Source organism: Polyodon spathula, chromosome 7 (assembly GCF_017654505.1).
Source record: "Polyodon spathula isolate WHYD16114869_AA chromosome 7, ASM1765450v1, whole genome shotgun sequence".
Lineage (NCBI taxonomy): Eukaryota > Metazoa > Chordata > Actinopteri > Acipenseriformes > Polyodontidae > Polyodon > Polyodon spathula.
In genome coordinates this window covers 54,163,845-54,191,015 of record NC_054540.1, presented here as the reverse complement: position 1 = coordinate 54,191,015, position 27,171 = coordinate 54,163,845, and the positions used below count along the sequence as shown (strand labels likewise).

General features: G+C 38.0%; 1 protein-coding gene across 1 annotated transcript; it reads right to left on the bottom strand.

Annotated features, from left to right (window-relative positions):
• Positions 1-271: 271 nt before the first annotated feature.
• On the bottom strand, positions 272-27,142 carry glra4a (glycine receptor, alpha 4a). The gene is made up of 10 exons (XM_041255869.1): positions 26,825-27,142; positions 11,946-12,079; positions 11,427-11,494; positions 10,035-10,258; positions 8,897-8,979; positions 7,030-7,167; positions 6,416-6,630; positions 5,839-5,988; positions 4,421-4,489; positions 272-2,879 (listed from the first exon to the last, which is right to left on the bottom strand). The coding sequence occupies exons 1-10, from the start codon at positions 26,890-26,892 to the stop codon at positions 2,586-2,588; spliced, it is 1,443 nt and encodes a 480-aa protein (XP_041111803.1). The 5' UTR covers positions 26,893-27,142; the 3' UTR covers positions 272-2,585.
• Between the last annotated feature and the right edge of the window lie 29 nt (positions 27,143-27,171).

Here is a 27,171-nt window from a genome sequence, read left to right as displayed (position 1 = left end):
CATTTGAAACCTCTGATATCATAGCGGTATTGTTATTTTGTTTGCCAAAAATAGTTTTTACCGATTACAATTAGGGCTGACGAAAGCCATTTTTATTTTTGTTTTATTTATTTAAAAAACAAAAAAATAAAAAAACAGCAATCACAGAAATTCTTTAAAAAAATCTTTTTATTACATCTTTACTGTTTTAATTATTTTTTTTTTTTTTTTTACCTGGGATTTATGAAGTATTCAATAGACAGAAATAAAACTCTTAATTCCCAAGTCTACATGAACTGTACATTGCACGTCCCCATATCATGTATACGCTGCCATGAAACGTTTGGATTCTCTGTTCTTTTCATGGTGATTTATAGATTCCCTGCAGGTGATTGCTGTTGGTAAAGCAAGCTCACACGTAATGCATAACCCAGGCCATGCATTTAATATGCAGTATATAATCAATAAAGACGCGACCCTATTCGGTAACATCAGATTACTGATGTTGAAACATCCCAGTCATTGGCAGATCAATCGTCAGATGACATCACACACCAGGAAGACAGCTCATTGTTCGATAACACCTTACACAAGGACTGTATCAGCTGTCAAAAAATGCATGTTATGATCTACATGGCAAACTGACGTTTGTATTGTTGTTCCTGTAAAAGGTTCAGTATTCTTAGCTGGATTGGTTGAGCTCCATTTGCAGATGCCAACTTTGTCAAAACAACACAGGGCCATTAGGTGCAGTAGTTCTGTAACTTCTTTTTTATTTTAAACCATCCCATAGGTGTAACTGGCACCCAAAATGTAACCATTTAATGTTCCTATTGTTCTATTGTATGGCGAAAGTAACAAACAGTGTTTTCAGTGGTTTAAAGCTGCAGATAGGTGGGTGATATGGCATTCAGCTGGACATGGTGGTTAAAAAAATAAATAAATAAATATTCAGTACATTTTGGATATCTTCTGGTTGCAATAAACCTATGCTGGCTTTCTATCAACCACCTGGGCAGAGAAACTGAACCAAAGAAATTGCGTTGGAATTTCCAACTCTCACTATTACTTGCTTTTCAACATGGTTACTTAATATAATATCTAAGCTAGTGCCATGATCCCTAACTGTGAACACAGTGCAAAGGAGGATGGAACCTTTCATATCATGATTTGGGTTGCTTTGCATTGAAATTGTGATGCCAGTGCTCAATTCTAGAGAAGACTGTAAGTGTGGAAGGCGAGTTTATTGAGATTGTGCTGCACGAACGCAGGGCACCTATCAAATTGAGAGATTGGTCAGCATGGTTGAATTCAAGGTTTCACAAGCCACTAGAACTCCACAGTAAGAGTTCTTTTCAAAAAGACAAGAGTTCCATAAATCTGTAACTGTGAACTGACATATAGGGTTAATAAATCAATTTCAAAACCGTCCCAAGTCCTTTGAAAAAGATGAGCTGCAGTCGGCGGCACTTTATTGGGAGGAGTAAAAATGTCCTACACGAAGTGAAAAAGAATGAAATCACATCTTATCACAAGGAGAGGCACCTGCGATGGTGACACACCAACTTTCTTTGCAACAGCAGCCTGAGAAAGCACAGGAGACTCCAGCAGCTCCTTCAAGAGCTCCATGTGGTTTATGCAATTTACACAAGTCACAGCGTAACCACACACTCACTGCACTGCGCTGCGCCAACCTGTCTTGCTTTGAAAAGCGGGGGGGGGGGGGTTGCTGTAACTAGCTGTTGCCAAATAGAAAGACAGACGTGTTGCAATCTATTAAATATTTACCGTGCATTTGGTCCTGTGGCTTGGGTTTTCAATCTTTTGAATCACAAAGCTCCCGTGTTCAAATTTGTAACAAAACACTGCAGCTTGAGTTACACCATTGGGTATCCAAATCTAACATGCCGGTCATGGCAGAGCTGTCAGCTTGGAGGTTGAAAGGAGTTTTGAGAAGAGACACGGTGAAGCTCTGTTGCTATGTCAAACAAAGATTTGGATCTTAGTTTTGTCAAGAAAACCTCTACAGACACCCAGACATTCAAATTCAGCAGCTACGGCATAAATATATCACCAGATATAATGTTATAGATTCAGCATATTCAATATGATCCATTTGGAATGGGAAAACTTCCGTACAGCCAGCTGCTTATAAGCATCACCTCAAGTTAGCAATTCAAATATCAAGTAAAAAATATTTTTTTAGGTACATTTTTTTTTTTCTTCAAAAACATTAATTTTTTAGATGCAGTATATGGTAGAATACTGAAAAGCTGTCTCTAAAGGGGTGGAGCTGAATGACTCCCTATTCAAATCAAGCAGGTCTTTAACAAACTGGTAAAAAAAAGTAACCAGCTCACGTTACCTTGGTTTAGTCTATAATTCAATGGGGCTCTCTTAGAACATCATCCAAGGATGAACAAGTTATTAAAAGAAAAATGAAACAAGGAGCTGTTAAAAAATATATACTTTCAAATCAGAGTAGATTTTTTTCAGAGCACTTAGTTCTATCACACACTGCACGGCTTGTCTTGTAGCAGTAAAATACAATCAAATCTTTTTCGTTAAAATCTTACAGGCAGTTTTGGCATGAAAAGAAGCGTTTCCTACAAGGCCTGGTGGATGTCCTCGTGCCGCAACACTTTGTAGGTGATCCAGTAGAAAATGTTGAAAAAGAGGAAAGACAAAGGGAAGACTGCCCGGGATATTGTGTCGATGCGCTTGGCCTGGTCCACAAACTTTTTGCGGATAGCTTCGGTGTCCTTGGGTAACGGAGGGGTCACCGGGGGGGCAAAGACGGTGGCCCCCTCCACCGCGGTGCCGTCCGTCACCTGCAGGCAGTGTCCCAGTCCGTAGCCTCCGAAGTAGAAGCCACGGCTTTCACGAGCCAGGTCTTCATTCTGGAGTGAGCAGGAGAAGGGGGTGAAACAATCATTGACAATCATTGCGTAATTACTGTTTATTATGGGCCTTAAGATGCCAGGATGAGAATGGCATTTAACTTGTTCAACTCTACATAGTTCTTTGCAATTTAATATGGCATTATAAAGTAATTTCATACCAATAATTGAATACCGACCTAATCTCTAAAAGAAGACAGTTTACCTGTTAATGTTATACAGTAAGTGGGATGCAGCATCATACACTGTACTGTACCTAAAGCATTTATTCCTTACTTGCTCGGTAAATAATGTGATTGTTATACTAAAACCAGGCCAGAATCGCTGGTCATTCCTGTGATGTACTGCTGATATTGTATGTCAGTAAACATGTTGAATATGGGTTTGTTGTGCATTCATTTTGTGGCTTATATAGGCTCTATGGATTATAAACCAGCTTTGGTTGAGTAACATCCAGGGACCTATTCACAAAGCTTTACATCACAAGTTATTAAAGGACTGCATTTTTTTAAAGTTCTTCAAACTATTCTTGAAGGTTATGGAGTTCCTTCTAAGGAGCTTAGAATGGTTTGTGTGTAAACTTACACCACATATTCCTTTAGTTAAGCAGTAAAATTTGCATTGTCATGCCATTACCTATTAATTTACAGGGGGCTAACAATAAAAGTGTTCTCTGCTTTCTGAAGGGGTTGTGCAGCCTCTTCTTGCAGCAGTTTGTAGAGGGTAAGGGGTGTTAAGCCATTCTGGAAGGAGGCTGATATTAATAATAACTCCAGCCAGACTAAAAGACCCCTTTAATGCCTCGTTTAAATAATCAGTTTCTAAACTCATCTAGCCTTGTTTAAATAATTAGTTTCTAAACTCATTTAGACACTTCCCTGAATATTAATTTGTCGCTCAGTCTTGAGATTCATATAATGCCTCCTGAGATGTGCCGGGGGGAGTTCTGACAATATGTTTGAATTGGATAATTAGCAGTATCCATCATCATTCTCTCAGATCTGACCCCTGCACAGTATGTAAGTGATAAAGCCGCCTGGGCATGTGTGCCGTCCACATGGTTTTACTCCTTTATTTGCTGTTCAAATCACGACCTAGATGTAGAGCTTCTTGCATTCAGTAAACAGATTTACATAAATAAATGTTGTTCCTTTCACCAAGGAGAATTATTATCTCTACTATATATATATATATATATTTATATATATATATATATATATATATATATATATAGTATTCAGAATTCGGTACTGTTGGTAAAACTCAATAGTTCTTTATACAATACTATTAGGGTTCTTCACTTTCATTTATTCCTTAATACACCAGGATTTCTTTATGTTACATATTGCTTTTTACCTTTACACAAGTCAGACCTATAAACTTGTAAAAGTTATATATTAAAATATTACTGCACTAACACGAACTCAACACTAACAGATATAGTTAACGAAATTAAATGCATGTGCACCGAAACAAGCTTCTTCATCATCGTTTCATTTTTTTTTTTTTGCACCGAAGCACAGTAAAAGATTTTAACTTACTTTAGTCACAGTAAATATTCTTTCGAAAGGAATTGCCGCTCTGTCCTGCCCATATGCATATAGCTGCCGCTGTCATACAGTCATAGAGACAGAAGCATGAAAAAAAAAAAAAAAAACACATTTTCTGATTTAAAATGAACTGCGCCCTGTAATAATGTGTAACGTTTATAACTGATAGGAACAATGAGGTGTCTGATCCACATGATTAGCATAAACCACGGACCATGAATTACTCTCCGCCAAGCAGTCAGAAGTGGTACTGCAGCTGAAGGAACAAGAAGCTGTAAATGGTTCTTTGTCTTCACTGTTTTTTCTTGAGGAGCGCCACAGAATACTATAATCAATTACTCACCTTTTGGAGTAAAGTGTATGTGTGTGTAGCAGTAGGATGGAAAATACAGTGATCAACTTGCATAGTCTATGAATAAAATTATTCAATTATATATTCATCTTTGCATAGTACATTTGCAGTATCCCCATGCATTTCCAATGGTTATACAACTTTGCTTTCACTGTGCTTCATCACACTGCTGGAATTTTACTGTGGGTAGTTCTTATAAGTGGTGTTTCAGCTGAAACAACAAATACATTCAATATTATCTTATGAAGCACAAAGCCTCTGCCTTTAATTCCAACCTGTTGCACAACTGAAAATTCTTCAATGGAGAATGTGATTGCTCAAAATAAATACGGTTCTCTGAAAGGTGAGTGCTGTATTACACTATGTTGGGAGCTCCTCAAAAATAAACACAGAAAGCAAAGACTGCTATGCATGCAGCTGCAATATATTTGTGCTCATCAAGAAAGTTTTAATAATGCAATAAGAAATAGCCTGTAAAATTGGTAACAATGAAAATGAAGAACCCTGAATGAATATTGTTATTTCCGCTCCATGTTCACTTCATACTAGATGCATTAGTTGTGTTATAATGAACCGTATTTCAAGATAGTAATTAAAGACTAATTATTTATACTCTACTCATGAACAAATCCCCCCTGGTTTTTTTTTTTGCTGACATGTCTGAAGACAGTCAAATGCAGTTGTGGGAAGTGAGAGAGTTTCAGGCAAATCAGAACATTGTGTTCCCCATCGTAAAAAAAAAAGAAAGAAAGTGGAAGCCTTTAGATAAATCTCTATAGGGCTGACAAAAAGGAAGCAATGTGTTTAATCATTACACAGTGATTAGATAAGACAGGAGACAGCTGAATGACAAGGACTGACTCTTAAACGAGTTGATCCAAGCAACACAAGGGACACCACCATCAAACTTCCAATTAATCAGCTCTGAAAGGGGGCAAATTGATATCCGTGCTGAAGCAGCCATTCAGGCAGCCCGGTTTGGGTCCGTCCTATAACTCTGGCTGCAGACATTAGATAGATATTTAGCATACTTGAAGCAATGCAAGGCTTTACTCACTATCTTTTGCCGCCTCTGCTTCTTTCTCAGCCGCATGAACTCTTTGTGCTGCCGGGATACAAAGTTTACGGCTGCATACTCCAGCAAGGCCGCAAACACAAAAAGAAGACATACAGCCATCCAGATATCGATAGCCTTCACATAGGATACCTGAAACACAGAGTGCATGGGACCAGACCACACAAGAAACACTGATGAAATTCAATGTAAACGCAAGCTTGCGGGGGCTGTCGTATCTTTTACTCTTCCTGTGTGTTGCAATCTTGTAGTAATATATCTTATTAGCAGGGTTTCAAATGTATAAATTTGTGAGTATGTTTATTAGAAGGACCAAGAGGCTACCAAAGCTGTAAAGGAGGAAAGTTACAAAAGAAAGAATTGCTGAAGAATGATGTCACCTCCGGTTATGTATAAAAAGGCTTGTTTATAATTTTATTTGTTAGACCAGAGAAATGAAGAGTGCACATTCTGTTGTCTCTGAAATTGGTTATTATGCACACTAATTGTTGTATTGAGCAAATCATTCTTGGTCATCCACAAAACCAGTAAGCCAGTAACAATGGTCATGATCACTGACCTTGGGTAGGGAGGCCCGGGAGCCTGAGCTCTGGGTGGTCATTGTGAGCACGGTGGTGATTCCCAGACCAACCCGCGCTGGAGCTGCGTCCATGTTGATCCAGAAGGAGACCCAGGACAGGATGACGATGAGCAGGCTGGGGATGTACATCTGGATCAGGTAGTAGCCCATCTGTCTCTCCAGGTGAAACTTCACCTCAATGCAGGTGAATTTACCTGGGGGTTCACAGGAGTGGAGATTATAATGTAGAGAGGCGGGGGGGGGGGGGGGGGGGGGGGGGGTTTGTCATGAGCATGAGTGATCCTAAAACTTAGGATTTTCCTGAGGAAATGTACCAACCATACCCTGTATTATAGGATTCTTCTCTTGCTTCTCTTGTAAGATGTAAATGAGCAACAAGGTTGCAAAGTGAACTAATACACCTATCACCATTGTAGTGTGTCTTGAAAAAGTTCTGGCAATATACATTATTTTGTACAAATATTTAAACTAAGTACTAAGATCCATTTGTTTATAACCAAGGTTACAGTTCTGCATGGAAACCCATGTCACTCAAATTAATCTTTTTGATCCAGTTTACTTGGAAGGGATTTGGATTCAGTCATGCCCCCTACCTGTGTTATAGTGCTTGGTGCAGTAGCCCAGGTCTTTTTCATCTTTCAGAATAAACTGGGGGAGAGTGAGGCCCTCAGCCACCTGCACAGGACTGATATCCAGCCACTCAAAGATCAGGTCGTTCATCGTGTAACCAACTGGTGGAGAAAGGCAAGCGTGTTTGTAAAGAGTCGGCTAGGCACATACTTGTTTATTGCAGTAACGTTTTCCATTTGTTTGTTAACAAGCGGCTCCTGTTGAGAAGTCTTCCTGTCCTCATGCATTCAGAATTTGGGGTGCAAAACATTTGCAATTTGCATGCCAGGGGCGGTTTTGGAAAATATTTGCAAAGAGATAGTGCTGGATGTTCAATTACTGCAATTCAGCTCAGATTGTTTGCAGAATACGTCTTGTAAATGGGTTCTGCAAACACACCACAATGTCCTTGTATTGGAACGCAAACTTGCCTTTTCGCATTGGGTTCTGGGCCAAATCATTGAAATAAATATTGTAATAAAATCCAAACTAGCTTTAAATCCCCCACCCCCCTCTTTTCCGAGTTCTGAAAGTTATCATTCTTATCCTAGGAGATTACAAACTAATTTTAAATGAATGAAGCATGCAATAACTGTGTTGCATGCTTGACATGTCTGCGTAATAGTGATGTCTATCTTAGCCCCTTGGGGTCGGAGTTACAAAATCATACATTATTCAAGACATTATCCTTGGAATTACATTGAAGTTAACCATGTACTTGAAGCACAGCAGTGTTATTATGATTTAAGGATAGAGATATAATATACATCATCAAGTGCTCAAGATGGCGTACGCATTGTCGAGGACTAATTGATTTCAGGACTCCTTACGAACTTGGGCTTCCACCGCAGACGTGCATTGATTAATTATCATAATTTCACAATTTACTTAAATTGATGTGATTTATAAGGAGATTTTTTTACTGAATCGGTTGTGAGAGGTTTGTGAATATAGAAGATACTGTGATGAAATATTTAGCTGGTCTGTAAACTTGGAGCTCTTGGAAAGGTGTTTTCAGCTCAGGGACGTAAGTGTGCCATATTGTGTACATTGTGAGATGTACACAATTTGGGTACAGCAGAACTTTTGATAATATTATCGAATTCTGTGTGCGTTTGCATTGCAATGCACTAAATGCAACCCTGTAAGTGGCATTGCTTTCTTGCATTCCCATGACATTGTCAACTCTTCAATCCCCACATTACAATTCAGACTTCATCTTTAAGTCCCCACAGACACATCGTAGACTGCAAGTCTTTCTGTTAATAAGATCTAAACCGTGCTTTTGTCTCAACTGCAGCTACAGGTAATTACAGCTTCCTAGCTGTAGTTAATTAGCTTTGTACTGTAAAGCCCTTTAAAAAGTGTATTGTGTATTGGGAATAAGGGTTTGTATTGGAAGTAAGCATGCAAGCCTGAAGCACTTAGAATAGGAAAATTAAAATCAACATACAGGTTGAGAACAACAACAATCTAACTAACAAAGGTTATAGTTCTGTGACATGAGAATTTCAAATTTTAATAATAGAACATCAATCACGGATCTGACGTTTCTTCAGTGTGGGGGATTTTCTTTGTTTTTTATCTTGGCCACCTTTCTTTTTGAGGAGGTGAACGGATGAAAGGATCCCGAGGCTTGGGAAAGGTAAGTCAGGTAATAACAATTGTGTATAATGAAACTTGAATTATTAATGTTATCGAAATCGGTTTTCCAGATGAATATGTTAACCCAGCTTAAAGCATGAGGTGGGAGACCTGGGTTCGAGACATGTCACTGTTGTTGGTATTTCTGGTTTTGATTTTCCATCAGACCTCAAGGTGAAAAATGGGAAAGATAAAAATGAGACTCACAGCTTTCAAGCTGCATTGTACAGGTCTGAATATCCATAGGAAAATTCTTCAAGTCCATAGGGCAGGACAGAATCAGAGTCAGCCTGAGAGGGTGAGGGAGAAAGCAGGACAGTGGCAGAGACAGACAGCAGAGTTGGAGGAAACAGAGAGGGAGAAGAGAGGTTTTGAAAAAAGGAAAGGAAAGATACAGTACAGTGCTCCCTCGTTATTGTGCTGTGTGACTTACACATCTAAAATATGGAAATATTGAGGGTAATTGTGAATGGCCCTTATACATAAAGAATTTACAATCAACAGGGCCTAACCCTGAATTAACTGAATTTGTGAATTACGCAACAACGATGGAGCACTGTACTTTATATAACAGGGGTTACCAGGTATTCTGGTTGGCTAATTCCCTTGAATGTGTTTTGGTATTTTTAATTAAAACTGAAAGAAGCCTGCTTTCCAGACAAACTGATTTCCCATCTATTGTATTGTGAATATCGTAACAGTACAATATGTGTGTTCTGAGCAAGCTTTGAATTTAAATCATTTTACAGCCTGTCCTCACCTATCTCATTTTAAATATTTGTATTCTATGTGTGTAGTTATTTAATTTTTCTTTCCTTATGAATCATAGCAATCTAATAGTCCTTTATTAGTCTCTGAAGTTTTGGGAATTTGGGGAGATTTGAAGTAGAAACAAGCACAGAAATTACAGTGCAGTGGTATAACCAATGAGTTTGTTCGAGGTTACAGTTAAGCTTCGAATTGGTGTTCTTAGGGTTCACATGTGAGCCAGGTAAGCTAAGCTCACACTGACCCTTCCGCCAATCACAAGATGGATCGCTTGCTTTCGCAGCCTCCTTAGTATTGTGAGAAAACTAATTTCAGGCAAAAGCAGTTACATTATGTACCCTGAGACAATGTAATTTTAACCAGCACTAAAGCAGAAAGTGAAGAGGGAAGTTCTGGCACGTTTGAATGTTAAAGAATAACAAATTGATAATTGGGTAGCGAAAAGAGATCTACTATGAGTTCCGATGTAACACCTAGGTTTTCATATCCCAGTGAGTACTAGTTAGAATTAGTTCAAACAGTAACCCTTCAATATGACTTTGAAGGTGCGGGTGGCCATATAGATCATGTTCCTTACCTGATGCTGTAGAGCACATTCCCGTCCTTAAAGATCCGCAGAAGCTTGTTGTCCGTGGTGACCTCGTGGAAGTTGGCACCCTTCTCGTTTGCAAAGAAAAGATCAGGCTTCCAAATGGAGTTTAACATAGAAGGGTCGAGGTCAAGGGAGTCGTCCGGAAACTCGCTGTACGCCAGCCGGGGGTCATTCCACTGCTGTCGTAGGAAGACGTTCAGACGGTAATCCTGTAATACAGTTGTGGGTTAAGACACTTTGGTGCTTATATTGTTCGTTTGCCAGGGCAGCGCTGGCAGACGAATGGATCTTAAGCTCCACGGTACACGTGTGTCGTCTTCTTTGCATTTATTTAGTTAGATTTTTAGTTTTAGTTAACTGAACTTTTTTCATGGTTAGAGTAATAAACAAAGGGGCGGGACACCCGCCATAGCACTGCTTTTAAAATGTTATAGGTGCAAATGTCAGTCAAACCTAAACCTCCACAAGCATATCAGGATACCTCCCACACCATTCCTTCTTTACACCATCTCCTAGGAAACTAAACATATCTAAACAAGCCCAATTAACAACTTGCAGCACAGACGTTATTTTTACATTTTGGGTCTGACCACTATGCAACTTAATGGAAACACATATTAATATTTCATCACAGGGGCACTGGTTTTGCACAGAGACAGTTTCAGACTGTATGTAGTTAAATTATCCATGGATATGAATGAATACCTGGACTAGCTAAATTTAGAGAAACCAAGGAGGGTCATACAGTAAAGTTTATTTGTCCAAGTTGCACCAGAAAACCCATCCCCGATATTCTTCTATCTATCAATAAATATATATGTATAGATTATTTTTGCCATATATATATATATATATGTGTGTGTGTGTGTGTATATATATATATATATATATATATATATATATATATATACACATACACACACACACACACACACACACACACACACACACATATATATATATATATACACACACACACACATATATATATATATATATATATATATATATATATATATATATATATATATATATATATATATATGATTATCTATATATATATATAGCCACATATTTAAATAACTTAAGTAAATTGCAAATGCTTTATCATAGGCAAACAATATACTACACGATAGTAACCCTCTGAGACAAATTATGCAAGTTTACATTCAATTACTCCTTCATTGGAAATGCATGCTTAGAAACTTGATTCACAGCATGCAAATACAGGGAAGACCTGGGAAATAATACAGGTATTTTTTGACTGAATGTCCCTTTAGTTCTACTACTCGTAAAAACCTGCCAACCACACAGACAAATATATTTCTTTTATTAAACAGCTGAGGACATTCTTTTTTTCTGACAGTAAGCACTTACCATTGTGGTTTCAGTGACAGACCCAAAACTGTTGATGAAGATGTTGCAGGTGACATTAACAGGTGGACCTGAATTGAAAGAAATGGTATTAATTAACCGCAAATTCAAATTTTTTCTATTTGTAAAATCACTAACACCTGCATCCTGATTGCTCCAAATTGGACTAGGCAGTCCCAAGTACAGGCTTTGTTCTTTCATGCTGTAAGTCTTAGGGCATTACTGTTTTGGACAGAATAAGCAGCTGATGATTTTTAGACAAACTAATTCAGGCTGCATTTATTTTGCCACTTGGGGTCCCTGAAGAGGAAGAGGAAAAGTTAAACTGAGACCATTAAACACTGCAAGTTCTGCAGTATGGGGCTCTGTAGGAACTGTTTGTCATCCTCTGAAGTTTTACTTGAATGTATTTTAAGACTTTAAGAAAGTTATTTGATGCTAACAACACTGTGAACACATTATGCATGGACTGCACTTGTGGATTCTGGGACTGTTGTTGGCGACAGTCACCCACAGAGATACCTTTGAAGTTGGGCCTGATGCGGGCGTCGTATCCCGAGGTTCTTCCCATGAGTTTGTCAAGAAAGTCGGACGGGGACATGGGCTGGGAAGCTGCCCTGCTGGCTGATTTGATCTCCTCCTTGCAGGATCCTGGCCTGTGTTTCCGGAAAGGGAAGGAAAACACACACGAATGTATTTAATGCTATATGAATAATGATTGTTAGTATGGCACATGGTTAATATGAACGATATTAAGATGAACACCTTTGTGATACAGGCCAGTGTCTGTTTAAGTATTCACACGTGGCTCAGTGGGGAGAGATCTGGCTCACTGTAGATCAGGCCTTCAATTTAAACCATACTATAACTTTGTCACAAGAAGCCCATTCAGTAAAACTAACAGAACCTGGTATGACTACTGGAAATGACACTGACCACAATAAGCACTATGTGACAGTCAACCAGCTATGCTGTACAGGAAAAATGGAGAAAAAATAGACTTCTGCTTTGGAAGCTTGCATCGGTTTGTCTTTAACACATACTGTATGTATGTATCTATGTACTGTATGCAGGGTGGGACAAATCACTTTGTATGCTGGTGGTCACCATAAAACGGGAACCATATGAGGAGACGTGTATAAGTTGCATTGCTTTTGCATGCTTTGTTTTTATGTGATGGGTGTTTATTTTTATCTTTAAATTGTGGGAGGGGAACTATATACAATCAATGTGCCGGATAACTAACTCCATAGAATTCCAGGGAACTATATATATTACATTCCAGGGAACTATGTACAATAAATACCAAGAAACTATCTACATATAATGCCAGGGAACTATTTTCTGTGTGCATAAAATGCCAGTGAGTGAAGTATATACATAAAATGACAGGGAATATAACTATATTAATCAAATGCCATGGAAGATAACTAAATAAAAAATCCAGGGAAGTAAATAATTTGCTGTCATAGACAAGCTGGCTAAAATATCCATCTTCACTTCACTTCTAACATTGTAATCATAGCTTCCAATTTCAAGGCAGAGTGACATTCAGTATTTTTTTTTTTACAGACAGAAATGCACTAAAGAGACCCACATATTAGATTATGTGGGGGTCAAGTGCAAGCACAGACGAGATTGCTCAATGAGACTCACGATAGATGGAATTGAGTCGAGTGATTTTATTTCTTTGGACTTTGTATGCTGGGATTCAAATTTGGACTTTGCATGACTTCATTGCAGATATGATACTAAAATCATTTCGCACTAAATAATCTAAATTAAGAAGAAATTATATTAAATTACACAAAAGAAATCAAACCTAACCTAATAGAACCTAATTGTATCAAAACAATAATGCAGCTAGTGTTCCAATTAAAGCTACTGAACACAAGAACTTAAGCGCAAAAGCACAGTGCAAAAGCAGTAGAGACCCCCTATTGCTCAGATCACAAGAATACACTGAAATGCATCAAATATGGATATGTTTGGGATCAGGGCTTCAGCTTCCTGCGCATGCCTACATGTAACATATATAATATAGAGTGCATAACATATTGTCTATCATTGAATGGGACTATTATCATATGTTAGGGAACTAGTCATACTTTATATATTTCATTAAATAATTGTGCTTTAGGTTTCTGATAAATCCATCTGCTTCATTCATCCTGTTGATGTCTTCCCTCTAGGAGTGATTTAGTGACTTAATAACATTTCTGCTATAAACACTTAAAAATATATAGGCATAAGAGGTCTGTGTTTCAGAAGGTTTGCAAGTTTGATGCCAGTAAGATCATTAAAATATACCCCTGAAGGACTCTAGGACTGTCTACAGCAAGACCAGACAGGTTCTAATGAGCCTTCCCACAAAACTCTACTCCATTGTCTTGTTTTTGTGATTTAGAGTGCTGTGTACTCATTTTAGTCGTGACAACCTAAGCAATATATGAACCTAGGCCTCCAGAGATAAGAGAGGCAAATGCAATAATCCAATGCACCCCTTAGGCCATATCTAATAATCAAAAATGTTCTCAATTCACGTGGCACCTCTGCAAAAGTGAAAGAGTCAGTTTAGACTATAAACAATCTACCATATTCCTTCCAATTTAAGACACACTTTTTTAACCAATTTTTTCTTCTAAAAAATGGCATGCATCTTAAATTCGAGTACAGCATAGTGATGAGTGTCTTAAAATCACCAACAAAAGATGTGACTGCTCGAGTACACAAGCACCAATGTGACTGACTGGCAGTTGAAGGGTTCCCTAGTAGTTATCCTGTGGAGTGGACGCTCTCCTCGTTGATGTAAACAAAGCAAGCTTTTGCTCAGTGCCCTGTGTAACTGTGGCCATGGTGCAGTAGCCTCAAACTAGCACTGCTACGTTAAGGCTCCCTGGGAACACCCTCCCCAGCCTATCAGGACCTCCTGATCAGCTCAGCTCCGGGCAAGCCTTCCTGTTAACCACAGCAGCAGCGTTTCGTTATTAGACTCAGCTCTAATCAGACCCCTGCTTTTTTCTACTTGCCAAGCAATAACACAGTTCACAAAAAGGTAGAAAAACATGTATGAGTAATCACAACTGAAAATGAGAAGCAGCACTTAACTGTGACACTTTGTGTGACAGCAGACAGCTGCAAACTGCCTCCATACGTTGTTTTCTAATGTGACTAGATGCATCTTTGTAAATGTGTCTTTATTTGATTTTTGATTTTTTTCCTCAAGTTGACAGTGGGAAATTTGGGCTGCTCTTACATTCAAAGGAATACGGTAATCTTATGATAAAGTGAAAAACGCTCTGGCAATAACAAATGCTAAATTATTGTAAAACACTTTATGCATGTGACACACTAGGACTCTTGCTCATAGATCCCAAAGTGACCTTCCTCATAATGACAGAGGTCAATTCCAAAACTGCTACCTGTGGCTTCCAAAAACAATTGGTTCTTGCAACGATCCATTTCAAGGATAGCTTGGTGTTTTAGGGTAGTTTCATGTGATGGTTTATGGGATTCTTAACCTTCCTCACTAGAGCTGTGTGGGCTTTAAAAAAAGCATACTCACTCAAAAGTGCATCCTTCAAAGTACTAATCCACTATTCACACAGGGATGTGGAAAAACTTTAAATAGCAACCCTTCTCTGGTTTCCAAATACTATTGCAGGCAATTGCTCCCTTGGGATCGTAATTATTATAGATACTGCAGGTTAGATGAGTCATTCTTTTAAAACATTTTAGCTGTGAAAAATTGTTGACCAATATTCATTTGAATTTACATATCAGCAACAGGGTTTGTCAACTGAATTAAAATATTTTATATTCCAGAAGTGGCACCAGGACCCAATATTAACATTTACCATGGCTATACTATGCATTGGCTGTAGTTTACCACAGTGTTCACTATTGTTTACCATACTTCTCTTTTTCTGTACCATTCATATGCTTAAAACACTTTGCTATAGTTTTAAAAATCATAGTAATCTTTGGCTGATTTGACATGGCTTCTCAGTTGAGACGTTCAGTAGTGCATGACAAATGATTTAGTTTGACTAAATATGAGTGCCTGAGGCCATGACAGAAAGATCCAAGAGGCTAATCAGGACTGGTTTTGGTTCGTCCTTGGATGAGAAGCTTCCAGGGTAGTATGATTAGACAATGCTCTCCCTCTGGTCCACAATACAATCAGTGCCTCGACAGAATGAAGGAGGCTCGGCCTACTGTTCCTTTGCTGTTGCCTTCTGCTTTCAGGGCAATCAGAGACGTATTTCGTAAAAGCAAATGTTTTATCCTTGCTATCCTGAATCATTTCAATACAGGTCAATTCTCTTTGTCCTGGCCTACCCCTTAGTGTCTTTGTAAGTAGTTCATTCAAAATGCAAGCTGAAGGGTTAAGTAAAGATAAAAGAAACCCAGCCTTCATCATTTTAATGAATCAGCAAGCAATTTTAGTTTCCAAGAAGCACAGTTCAGAGTAAAAGTTAATTATGAAGGAATTCTAATTTACTGCAAGTGAAAGATTACAGGAGAGAGATTAAGATACTGTAAGCCGCTTGTCTTAATATACCACGCTAAAATCAATAAATTGATCTTTTGTATACCCGTTTCCCCTGTATTAACTTGGGGTTAAAATACCAGCTAGTTAATGGGCATCATAATTTTGATCATTCACTTCATTGAACTAGACCTCCTTTAATAATACACACTGAGACGTCTTTACATTGCATAAGAAAGAGTTCATGCCAGTTTCAGAAAACTTTTGTAGATTTAACTGTTGCATGTGTTGTGAGATCCTGCACCATTCTTATATTGTTATACTGAAATGTGGTTGCTAGTGGTCGCAACGAAGATCCACTTTGCCTTATGCTTCTTGTGGTGCTCTGACAAATGGAGCTGTTACAGTGAATGCTGGTGAAAACAAACATACATATTATGACAGATTTATTTGAACAATTATTGTATTGAATGCAATCTTTGCAATACTGTTTCAACATAAAGTCACTGAACTAGATTAATTACAATTAGACAAAACAAGCAACTCTGCCTAAACACTGGCAATTGCTTTCCATTAGCAAACCAACTATTATAAAGAATACACATTTTTAATGTAGCCATTTCCATGATCCAGCGAATAAAAAGCAAATATGACCAGTCAGTGTGAACAATATGATAAAGCTCCTACGCAAATAGTATATATATATATATTTTTTTTATAATGTTCATTTTTACAGTAATACAGTAGGATAAAAAATGTGATTTAAGCAATGCAGGGTATGTTTGAACCATTTTCAAAGGTCAATGCTTCCACTGTTACTGCTGCACCCAACAACACTTTCAAATGGTTCAGTGTTAGGGCCCCTGGGGATACCTACACTTATGGATCTTGCTTCGTTTTAATTGGCAGCTGTTGGCAGTAAAGCCTATTGGCTGAGGATAGTTGGTCTCTTTGGTCCTGTTTTTAGGAGCAGATTCCAATTTCCTTGCCTTCCTTTGATGTGTAGTCCCCACCCCCTCCCTGTTCATGCTTCCAGAATGGACCTGGGGAACAATCATGCTGAAGTTTTATAACCACAATGCGTGGGAACAAAGTACTTTTCCATGAGATCATTACAAAAAAAAAAAAAAAAACACAGTTGGCAAATGGCGCCTGTGGGGATAACCAAGACTATGGAGTATGAGAGAAGTAACCCAGTATTTTGCAAAAAAAATGACTGAAGTGTTTAAAACCCATGTGTGTCCATATGCTGTGCATAGATTGAGTATGAAAAAAAGTTGAAATCATGGTTTGTGTTAGTGCTGCGTTTTCTGCACTTTAACGGCTGTGATCATAAGAATCCACTAATATTATCAGAAATAAAACATTTTACTGCTCTCCATTCAATTTAGATAACGTAGTCCCTTCTGAGTGTTCTTAGTTTAGTGGTTTAATTCTCTTGTCACTTGTTCTACGATAACTCATTATCTTGGTACCAGAAGACTACATGAACCTCAACAGTGTTTAATGTCCTAATTTAGAACCCCCACTGCACTTCATTTCTCCTTGGGGCATTAAGACATTTAAAGGTATGGATCACAGAGTTATTAATTCAAGCTTGTGATAATTCGGGGAATGCACCAAATGCGCCATCTAGTCCACTGCCCCTGATGATGTGATATTTTTTTCTTCAGGCTCTCCTTGAAAATCCAATTTGTTTGGGTTAAAACAGTATTTCGTTTGATGGTATTGATTACCTTTTATTGGATTTAGCCTCAACAAGCATGAATGTAATACAAAAATAAATAAAACGATGATTCTTTTACATTTTGCAGTGGGCTTGAAACTATATTGTTTATTTTTTAACACAGTATGGTACTGCTTTTTTTAAGTACATGACACACACATATAATGCGCTATTTAGTTCACAAAGCAGCTTCATTTCCGATCTTTCAGTCTAGCCTTAAACAACTAGTGCTATACCGGAAAAGTATATGCACCTCCACCAATCACGATGACATTCATCCTTATTGCATAATTTCTATCAGCAGCCCCTTCATTCTAAATTACATTCCAATAGTGTAGGAATGGGAGCTGAAGTAAATGGGATGAACAGCACTAGCACCGGCCTCTCTTGATTCATTAAATGAACTACTGAGAAGCTGTCTTCTACTCTGTGCATGTGGCCAAGCTAAATTGGCAATTCATTAACCAATTTAACCTAACAACATTCTCAGACTAACTCAACCGGCTACATGGATGGCTTGTTTGCTTGCTGGAGGGGAACTAAACACAATGCAGGGATTTAATAGAAAAGAAAATATATACAATATTTACAAACCATACATGTATTTATACAAATGTACATGCCTTGCAGCAAAACAATTGCCCTGGTTGGTAAGGTGGTTCATGGTTTGGGTGCACCCAATGTACACTTCACACCTATAAATGACTGAAAAGCGGGTGTCTTAATCATTTTTATTGTATTAAAAAAAAAAAAAAATAATTAAAAGCCAATCATGTGCTAAAACTGCTGATTGGATAATTTCAACGTAAAATCAAAAAATAAAGAGCACCCTTTGCAAAAATCTCATAGCTGTTAAACTGGTAAATAATCCAAAACTGAATGTTCTCTGTGGTGATGTATTATAAGCAAAGTTTTCTGTAATGACCATGTTCTCCATCTTCACCATGTGAACACCCTGCTCAAAAATCCATATCATTTCAATGAAATCTTCTTTCTGGGATTCTGTCATTTCCATAATCTGATTTATTATTACAGTATGTGAATTGCTGTGCTTCATTTTAAACAAGATTATAATTTCCTTTTTGTGTCCATATTTCTCACTTTGCTTATTGATTAATTGCTTCTCCGCTGGCTGAACGCTGACAGGACATCCCTTGCAAATGGGATGCAATGTTTAGTGGCTCCTCCTTTTAAAAATGTTAAAATGGATAATCAAAAGAATAAATCAGGTAGCTATTATAAAGACAGCTCACGTACAAAGCAGGCTATTTGCCTCATACTGTTAATGAGGTAGTGGGCCCTATTTACAAAGCTATATGTTATTTTGAAATCTGTTTTGGTAGACAAAATGAAATTTATAAGACTGCTGTAGACCTTATATTTGTTTCTGTAACAAGAGCTATCCATTTAAAAAAGTATTTAATTTGAAAACACATAAAGAACCAATGAACACCAGCGAGCTGTTCTCCTGCAACATGAGGTTGAGACTTCTAGCCTAGTAAAGTGTGGATCTGAACTTTGCCTAGAGTTACAATGACATTAGCAAAAAGCCTGCATCAACAGCACCAGCAGTTAGTGGCCTAAAAATAAAAATGGAAACCTATGAGCAAATTTGGATACACCCGAGGAATTCTACAGCGTCTGCCTTGTGTAAATACTGTATAATTATTTTACAGTAATATGTACATACCTTATTAGAAACAGGAGATTGATATGCTACTGATGAATGGATTCCTTTAATTTGACAGAAGAGAACAATCATGCAAGAGTGATTGCAGCAAAATATTTGCATGTCTTCAGATTTCTATTACCTTTGCTAATAGGGATGGGTTTCATCACAACTCAGTTTGCCTCCATGGCCCCAAATAAAGTAACTGGGAGTGAAGCAAAAATATCCGAGATGGGTCAGGAATTCATATGCCCTGCTCCATGGGCACAATATGTGAAGGCCAGCGCTGTATGGTACACTGGGGTCACGGATGCTGTCCCATCGGTGAGATGAGATGAGGTTAAAAGCTCCAAAACCACAAACACAGATGAGCTCTTTTGCATTGTGGTTAAGATGCTCGCTTGAAGTGTGCAGGCTTTCCGGTTTGAGCCCAGCCTCCGCTCTGTTACAAATACACAGAACCATTTGCTCTACCGTGTAGGCCTGACAACCAGACAGAAACTTTATAAATATGTAGCTATATACAGCTAAATTACAGCGAGCTACAAAGCATAGCATAGTCAATCTTAGGGAAAGGGGCTTATAAAAAAAATAGTAGGAAACATGCATGAAATAGGAAGGAAATGTACTACAGAATCTTACAGTATTTACCCTGTAGCTTACATATAGGAAAGCTGATTCCAGGCTTTTGCTGAATGTTTAATATTTAGGTAATAAGTGATGTCAGCGCAAATACCCTACGAAATGCAAACCATGGAGTCTGAGAATGGCAACGATGACTGAAACGAGATATATATTGTATATAATAGCCTAGAGTTACCAGTAGCTATCCTATTTATACCAGTAGTATTTTAACTGTTTTAATTTGAGCGACCTGTGCATTCAACCAGAAAGACGTTGATTACCAGCTGGTGAGAGGTCTTGTTCATCTGGATTTTATTTTTTTACTTTAAACCTTTATTTTACTCGAAAGAGAACTTCTGTGGCTAATCAATGTCTCCCCAAAACAAAAACTGTGATTTAAGGACCTAGCCCAAGGGTAAGCGTGGAGCAGTGTATTACGGCACACTTCTGGTTTTATTTTATGAAAGGATTGTGAGAGCGTGGCAATGCATAGACAAGCACAGGAAAAGCATGGTTATGCTAAACTGTGAAAAGCATGGCTATTTTAAACTGTGAAATTACCATGCAAAGGTTGTATACTATGTATAAGGGCAGCAATGACCACACATTGTTTAATTATGATGAAGTGGGGGATAGATGGATTTCCTCCGCTGCTTCTCATTGTGAAAGTCACATAAGCACTGCTGGAAGTGTGCAGGTACAGTTCTCTGCATACAAAGCCAGTCTTTGAAAGCTTGACAAAAAAAAATTATAAAAAACAATCATTTGTCATCTGATACTTCTATTGCAGTTTACCCAGACACATCCAGCTGACGAAACAGAGGTCTTTTATTTCTGTTATTCCAGGGGGTAGGTGTCTGTTAACTGTTAATAGACAGATATAGACCATTTAAATCACTGTCTTTTTCAAATAGCCTGCACTCCATTTTCTAGAAGATGGGACAGGAATGCTGCATGAAATTAATGAAAGAATGTAAAACTGACAACTTTCTATAATGTCAGTTGAGCACAGGCATATGTCTCCTGTGTATTAACTAACACAAACTTGTAATGCAGCTCATATATAGAGCTGGACTTTTGCTATATGCATAACCAAACCTTGTATTATATTTTAAGATGTCAAGGCTGAGTTTAAACATACTCATTTTAATTTGCTACACTTCGTAGAGATCAAGGTCACCAGAATTTTGACACAGGCCCTTCTTTTGATGTGTATTATATTTACATGGCAAAACGTAAGCTTCTTTAATTTCATGGTGCCGTAAATCACTGCCTTTGGTTCCAGGCTGATTCTGCATTATGTGATGTGTGGATTTCTAAAACTACTTCAACCTGGAGGGTCATGCATGGTCTAATATATGAGCTTGTCTTTTTATGCAGTGTGGAGCAGATGTAGAGTTTTTTTCAAATGTACTGACTGTCTCACTGTGTCTTTGTAATTAGGCACAGTGTTGAACTCAACTTTCCAGTCTGTCAGGTTACTGCTTCAGAGAGTTTTCGTTTTCCAACGTGTAATGTACAGTTGCCATGCCCTAGTGCACTTAAATAATCTAGAACAACTTGTGAATGACACCTGTGCACTTTGGTTTTTAAAATATCACTCAACAGGTAACAGTCAAAAACACACACAAACAAATATAACCAACAAAAATAGGTAAAATCCCAGAATTTAATTGTAACTCTGATGGTTATCCTACCCAAGGTACAACAGGGTAGACAATGCAATACTATGCACTCTCCAGTTGGTGGTGTGCAAATATCAGAACATAATGAATACAAATAAATAAAAACATATTGATATTTATTTTGGAGATGTACGCTTTTTATTTGGATTTCTGACTGCCAATGGAGTTATCTATGTGTCTTATTTTGGCGGTTCTGTTTTTTCCTTATTGGTTTATTTTAAATAAAACAGAAAGGTACTCTCCAAGCAGCAGAGATGCTCAGAATGATGGCATACCTCCTAGGAGGTCTTTCAGGTCACAGATCAATACTGCCTAGTTTCCATCTGACAAATTGCATGGGGAATCCCAGGCTATTTCGACAATATCTGTGTCTCTATTCCCATTACAATCACATGGACTTGAAAAGGTCGGAGTAAAGGGACTAGCCCTCCTCGTTAGGTGGGGAAACTTATTGTACAGTTAGTGCATTTCACATTTCTAGAGAGGAATACATATTTTTATAATATATGGTAGAAAACTAGAAATAAACTATAATCATTGATCTGCTCTTTCCTGCATATAAGTTGTATCTTCATACTATACAACAGCTCAAGTGACCCCTCTAAATATGTTCACTATAGGCTTTGTATTCAGGTCTCTAATACAGGTTTAACTGACTCTGTCAGGTGCTGGATAGGGTTTACAATGTCCTGATGTTCTAGTAGCTACTGTAAGAAAAGAGATATGGTACTCACCAAGTTCCAGTTTCAAAACCAGAGGTTGCTTTATTGTAATCAAACGAGAGCGCAGTTACAGCACTGGAGAGAACTTCAAAATGCTCTAACTCAGCACAGTTCACACAGCTTTTTTATACATGCATGCAAAACAGCATCTGCATACGCCTCACAGACTGTTCGTGCCTTTTGTTACAAACTGTTCGTTCTCATTCTTTCCTGTTATCTACTAGCCTCCATCCCTCTCTTGCAGTCTGTTCTCTCTTGAGACATCTATCAACTCCAGACAAGTTCTGCTTACAATATTTTCTCAATCTAACATGCATGCTCATATTAACTGTTAAGCTTAACTATATTTTGTTAGTAATTATACATTGTTAACGCAAACCGTCATTATAATAAAAGAAATGAAAGAAAGAAATACACTTCTCAAATTCTCACATGCACTACTGTAAGCTGTTTCTAATTGCACTGATCAGCCCAGAGCTTCATTGATAAAAGAAGCTACTTCTGAAGCAATCATGAGAGGACATAGAATCTATAACGCTCCTATTTAGATAAATCAGCCCCGGTTATCATATAGATATTTTGTCTTAACATGTCAATTCCATAGCCTCAGTGTCCCACAATGATCCTTTTCTAAACTAATTTATCTTTCACATAGATTTGAAGGTTGTAAGTGTGCTAGGTTGCAATTTTGTATGTTTATAAGCCACATAGGGTCAATATTTCCTCCCCCATATCACAAGCTCATTCCTTGATTGGTTTGTTTTACTGCAAGCCAATTACCACATCTATAGTTTTTATTACATGTGTGAGGTGACAGTCTTTCTCTTGTGTATTATTTCTCTCTGGTCCAGGGGTCACAAATGTCACTGAGCAAATACATATAGTAATATGTGTGTGTGTGTGTGTGTGTGTGTGTGTGTGTGTGTGTGTGTGTGTGTGTGTGTGTGTGTGTGTGTGTGTGTGTGTGTGTGTGTGTGTGTGTATGTATGTATGTATGTATGTGATCTAAATAGGACTGGACCCTTCAGAGCTGAAAGGCTGCAATAGTGCAGTAACCAGCTATGCCTCCTGGCCCTCTGAAGGGCATACACTGCATCTTAAGTTCAGATCCCAGGGAAGGAAAACTTGATGTGTGAAGGCATGACAGACTGCCTATATATAGTATTACCATGCCTCTCAGTTTATCCGTGCTCAGAGAGCAGTCAGGTGTTGCAGTGTCAAGCAGACAGCTCTCTTTGCAGTGCTGCTATGCTTCTACAAGCTTCTATTCGATTGCCATATAATTGCCATCAGAGTTACCACTAAGCTCAGGAAAACATATGCCTGTATCTTCTTCCCAATGTAATATTTGCACTGCAGTGCTCTTGGAGTTGAACTATTTTACCTGGTGGCTTATTATAGCTCCATATGTGGTTATACTTAATACCTGTATGTATTTATTTATTTATATTTCAGTCCCTGCTGTTTCTAATAGGGCACAGTAAGTATTTAACTATTTTGGGTTAATGAATTAAACAAGGCTGAACTATACAAAGAATGTAGATCTTAGGTGCAGGTTATATTTTCCTCTTCAGTCTCTGTTGGTGCAAGAAACGTATCCGTGCCTATCAGCGGCACACCTTTGAGTCCTTAATTTAATCTTTTATTTCTTGTTTTGTACGAATACCAATTTTATTTTAACAAACAGTAGATTGAATTGAATTCTGGTCTAAATAACTCTATAAATCACTGTTTTGCTTGGTACAATTCTTTTTGACTGTTTGCAAGTTGCTTTTAGTTTAACCCCCCCCCCATGTACACACGCTCACACACATTAATTTCTTTCCCTCATTAAATGCTGTAACAGTGAAGGTAACTGGAAGGAGTCATTTTTCTAGATGAATCTTCAGGGACTCTGGGGGAAACCAAGATGGTCTTCCCTTAACCCTTGCCCCCTGTGCCACACCAACCTCTCCGCAGCGTCACTTGATCATTCTTGGTTGGTCCCATTGAGCCTGATCTGATGGTTTTATTCTGTTGATTGATTAGCTTTGATTCTGCTGTGGTTTAGCGCTGGTGATGCACGTTATCATCATCTACAAGGAGATACTGACTGATTGTACCCACCTCGCTCCATCTCATCCACAAAGGAGCTCAGAATGATGTGCTTTCTTTTGGTTCAGTGCAACTCATGTTTTATTTAAAGCAATTGTGGACTGAATAATTGATATGGAACAAGACATTTTGTGCAATTCATAAGCCTTTCTGTCATGCACTTGCCTTTGGGCAAGTCTTAAAATACAAATGCCTTATTCAACAAGAAATAAATATATACGTGTACATGTATAAATCCATTAACATTCAGCCATGACTAATTCAAAACATACAAATGTCACTGAAAACATGCAGAAAGGCTATCTACAGTGCATAGACTTTAGATCATTTAATCACTTTTTTCACATCTAGAATTTATTAGACTTTTGTCTGATCAAGCTAAGCCAAGTATAATTGGAATACAAAAATATCTGTTTAATAAGATTTCTGTATTAGTTCCAGCTGCCTCAACAGCATATTATATAACCTCATAGTGAGCTAGCTGTTTATATCTTTCTTACTGTATATATCTATGCTGTTCAATCTGATCGTATGCTGATCACAATATAGCTTCTAATTAACCATTATTTGCAAATGGAGTGTCTTTATTAGAAGGTTTGTATGCTGTCTATCTTATATATATCTTTCAAATTTATATTTTATTGACCACCAGCCCCACCTTGCTTGTCACCATGTTCCTCTTTGAACCAAAAAGACTTGCAGCAGCAGGAGGTTATAACTCTTCACACTCTTTTTTGTATTTAAAAGGGGTATTAGCTCATAAAGGTTTTTGTATACTTATAAAATAAATAAATACAAGGAAACAAACTAGTACTTTTTAACATAGATGTGTAAGCTGATAACCTGTATAGGGCACTGCACTTTTAAACTAGACTGTTGAACACTATCTGTGGCAGAGCAGGGCTCTGCCCTTGGAAATACTGGCAGGGATGGAGTTAAATTCTCCTCCCTGCCCAGGTTGATTGCTCCCACCTGGGGCAATCAACCTGGGCAGGGAGGAGAATTTAACTCCATCCCTGCCAGTATTTCCAAGGGCAGAGCCCTGCTCTGCCACACAATCTTCCTCTCCTTCCAAACGGCAGCACCACAAGTCAAAACAACTTTGGACATGGCAACAATTTGCAATATCCTACCAGGAAATATCCAGTCTAGTCATATTTATACACATCAAGCACCTGTCTAATCCTTATGAACTCGAATCTGATCCCAGTCCTTTATATGCATGCTGCATGAGTGTCTCAGTTTAGTTTAGATCTGGTTCTCTGCAACTCATTAGGATCATCTTGGGAATTTTGCTTTATCCAATTGCTGTTCAAGTGTGCATTTAAGGCATGCAAAATATTGCCTGTAAGATCTCATAATTTCATTTCCCTGATGGCTTTGCAGACCAAAGATTTCCAGGAAGATGTTCTCCCTTTTCCCTATTGAATATACAGGCAGGGAGATCTTGGTACCCTTTTCATTCTGCAAGCCCGAAACTTCAATTTCCCGGAGGGGAATCTGTCAGCTTTTAAACTAGCCAGGTTTGGATCGCTTGATGTGGCTGATTTAATGCACTGATAATGCAGAAATTCATTTGAAACTGTTTGCACCTATGTTCAGGCACGCAAAAAAGGAAAATGTTTGATGCACCATCTGCTGTGCAACTTTTTAAAATTATTTTTTTCATTTGTGTGCCTGAGCTGTTGAGCTTCTCTTCAAAACAATCAGTCAACTCTTGTCACTGAACGAAAATCATGGGGTTGATTGTATTGTGTCACTCTAACACTGGCTGGGACCCTTCTCTTGCCTCAATACCTTACATTTATAGAGATATTAATTAACCTCTCAACACTTGAGCCAAGAGAACTCTCTTGATCTGAATTTGAATGGTGCATTCAATAAAAGAAAAAATATTACCACCAAGAAATAAAAATTCAAGGGTATTTTTCACATGTTTGTTAATTGTAGTCATTTCAAGTGTCTCTCTGTGTTGTACTGCAGTCTATTGTTATCAGTCCCTTTGTCTGGGCATACAGAATGCAGCGCTGATTGATTTAAAGAAACACAAAACAATAGCATACTCATGCAATTACAGCAGGTTTCAATCAGCTGAAGTGCATTGGCAGGGTTCTGCACATTGGTAGTTGTAAAACAAGACATTTATCTGAAAAATATGATTTTGCAATAAATGCATAAATCAGCCTTCCTGATTACTTTTTCACCGCACTTTCTGTTATCAAAACAAAGTTTAACATTGAGCAATAGATGCATGCAGCTGTGGGTGTTTATATAATACATTGTACCTGGAGGAATTAATAATATTAATAATTGTAATTTGTAGTAGTACTAAAGGAATCATACAAATGCACACCATTTACCCTGGAAATGTGAAAAGCATCTGTCTTACCTGATAAAGCTGTCTTGAAAAAAGCAAAAAGACAAGACACACAAAATCCTCAAGACTTGCGATAGCATTCTCTGGCTCTCCTGTCTCCCCCTCCACAAACACACAGACACTCTGCTTTGTGAAATAATGTGTAGAACAAATAATTTGAGGCAACACCAAATCCACCAAGCAGCTTGCAAAAACTAGGAAAAAAGCATCTTCTGGCTGGGTGAGGGTCAATCCTTGTGGAAAGATCTTTTTTCCCTCCACTTGATCTTCACAGGTGTAAAATCCAGGGTAATGTGTCTCTCACTTGTGGGATTCTGTGCGTGTGTGTGTGTGTGTGTGTGTGTGTTTTTAAAAGTGAG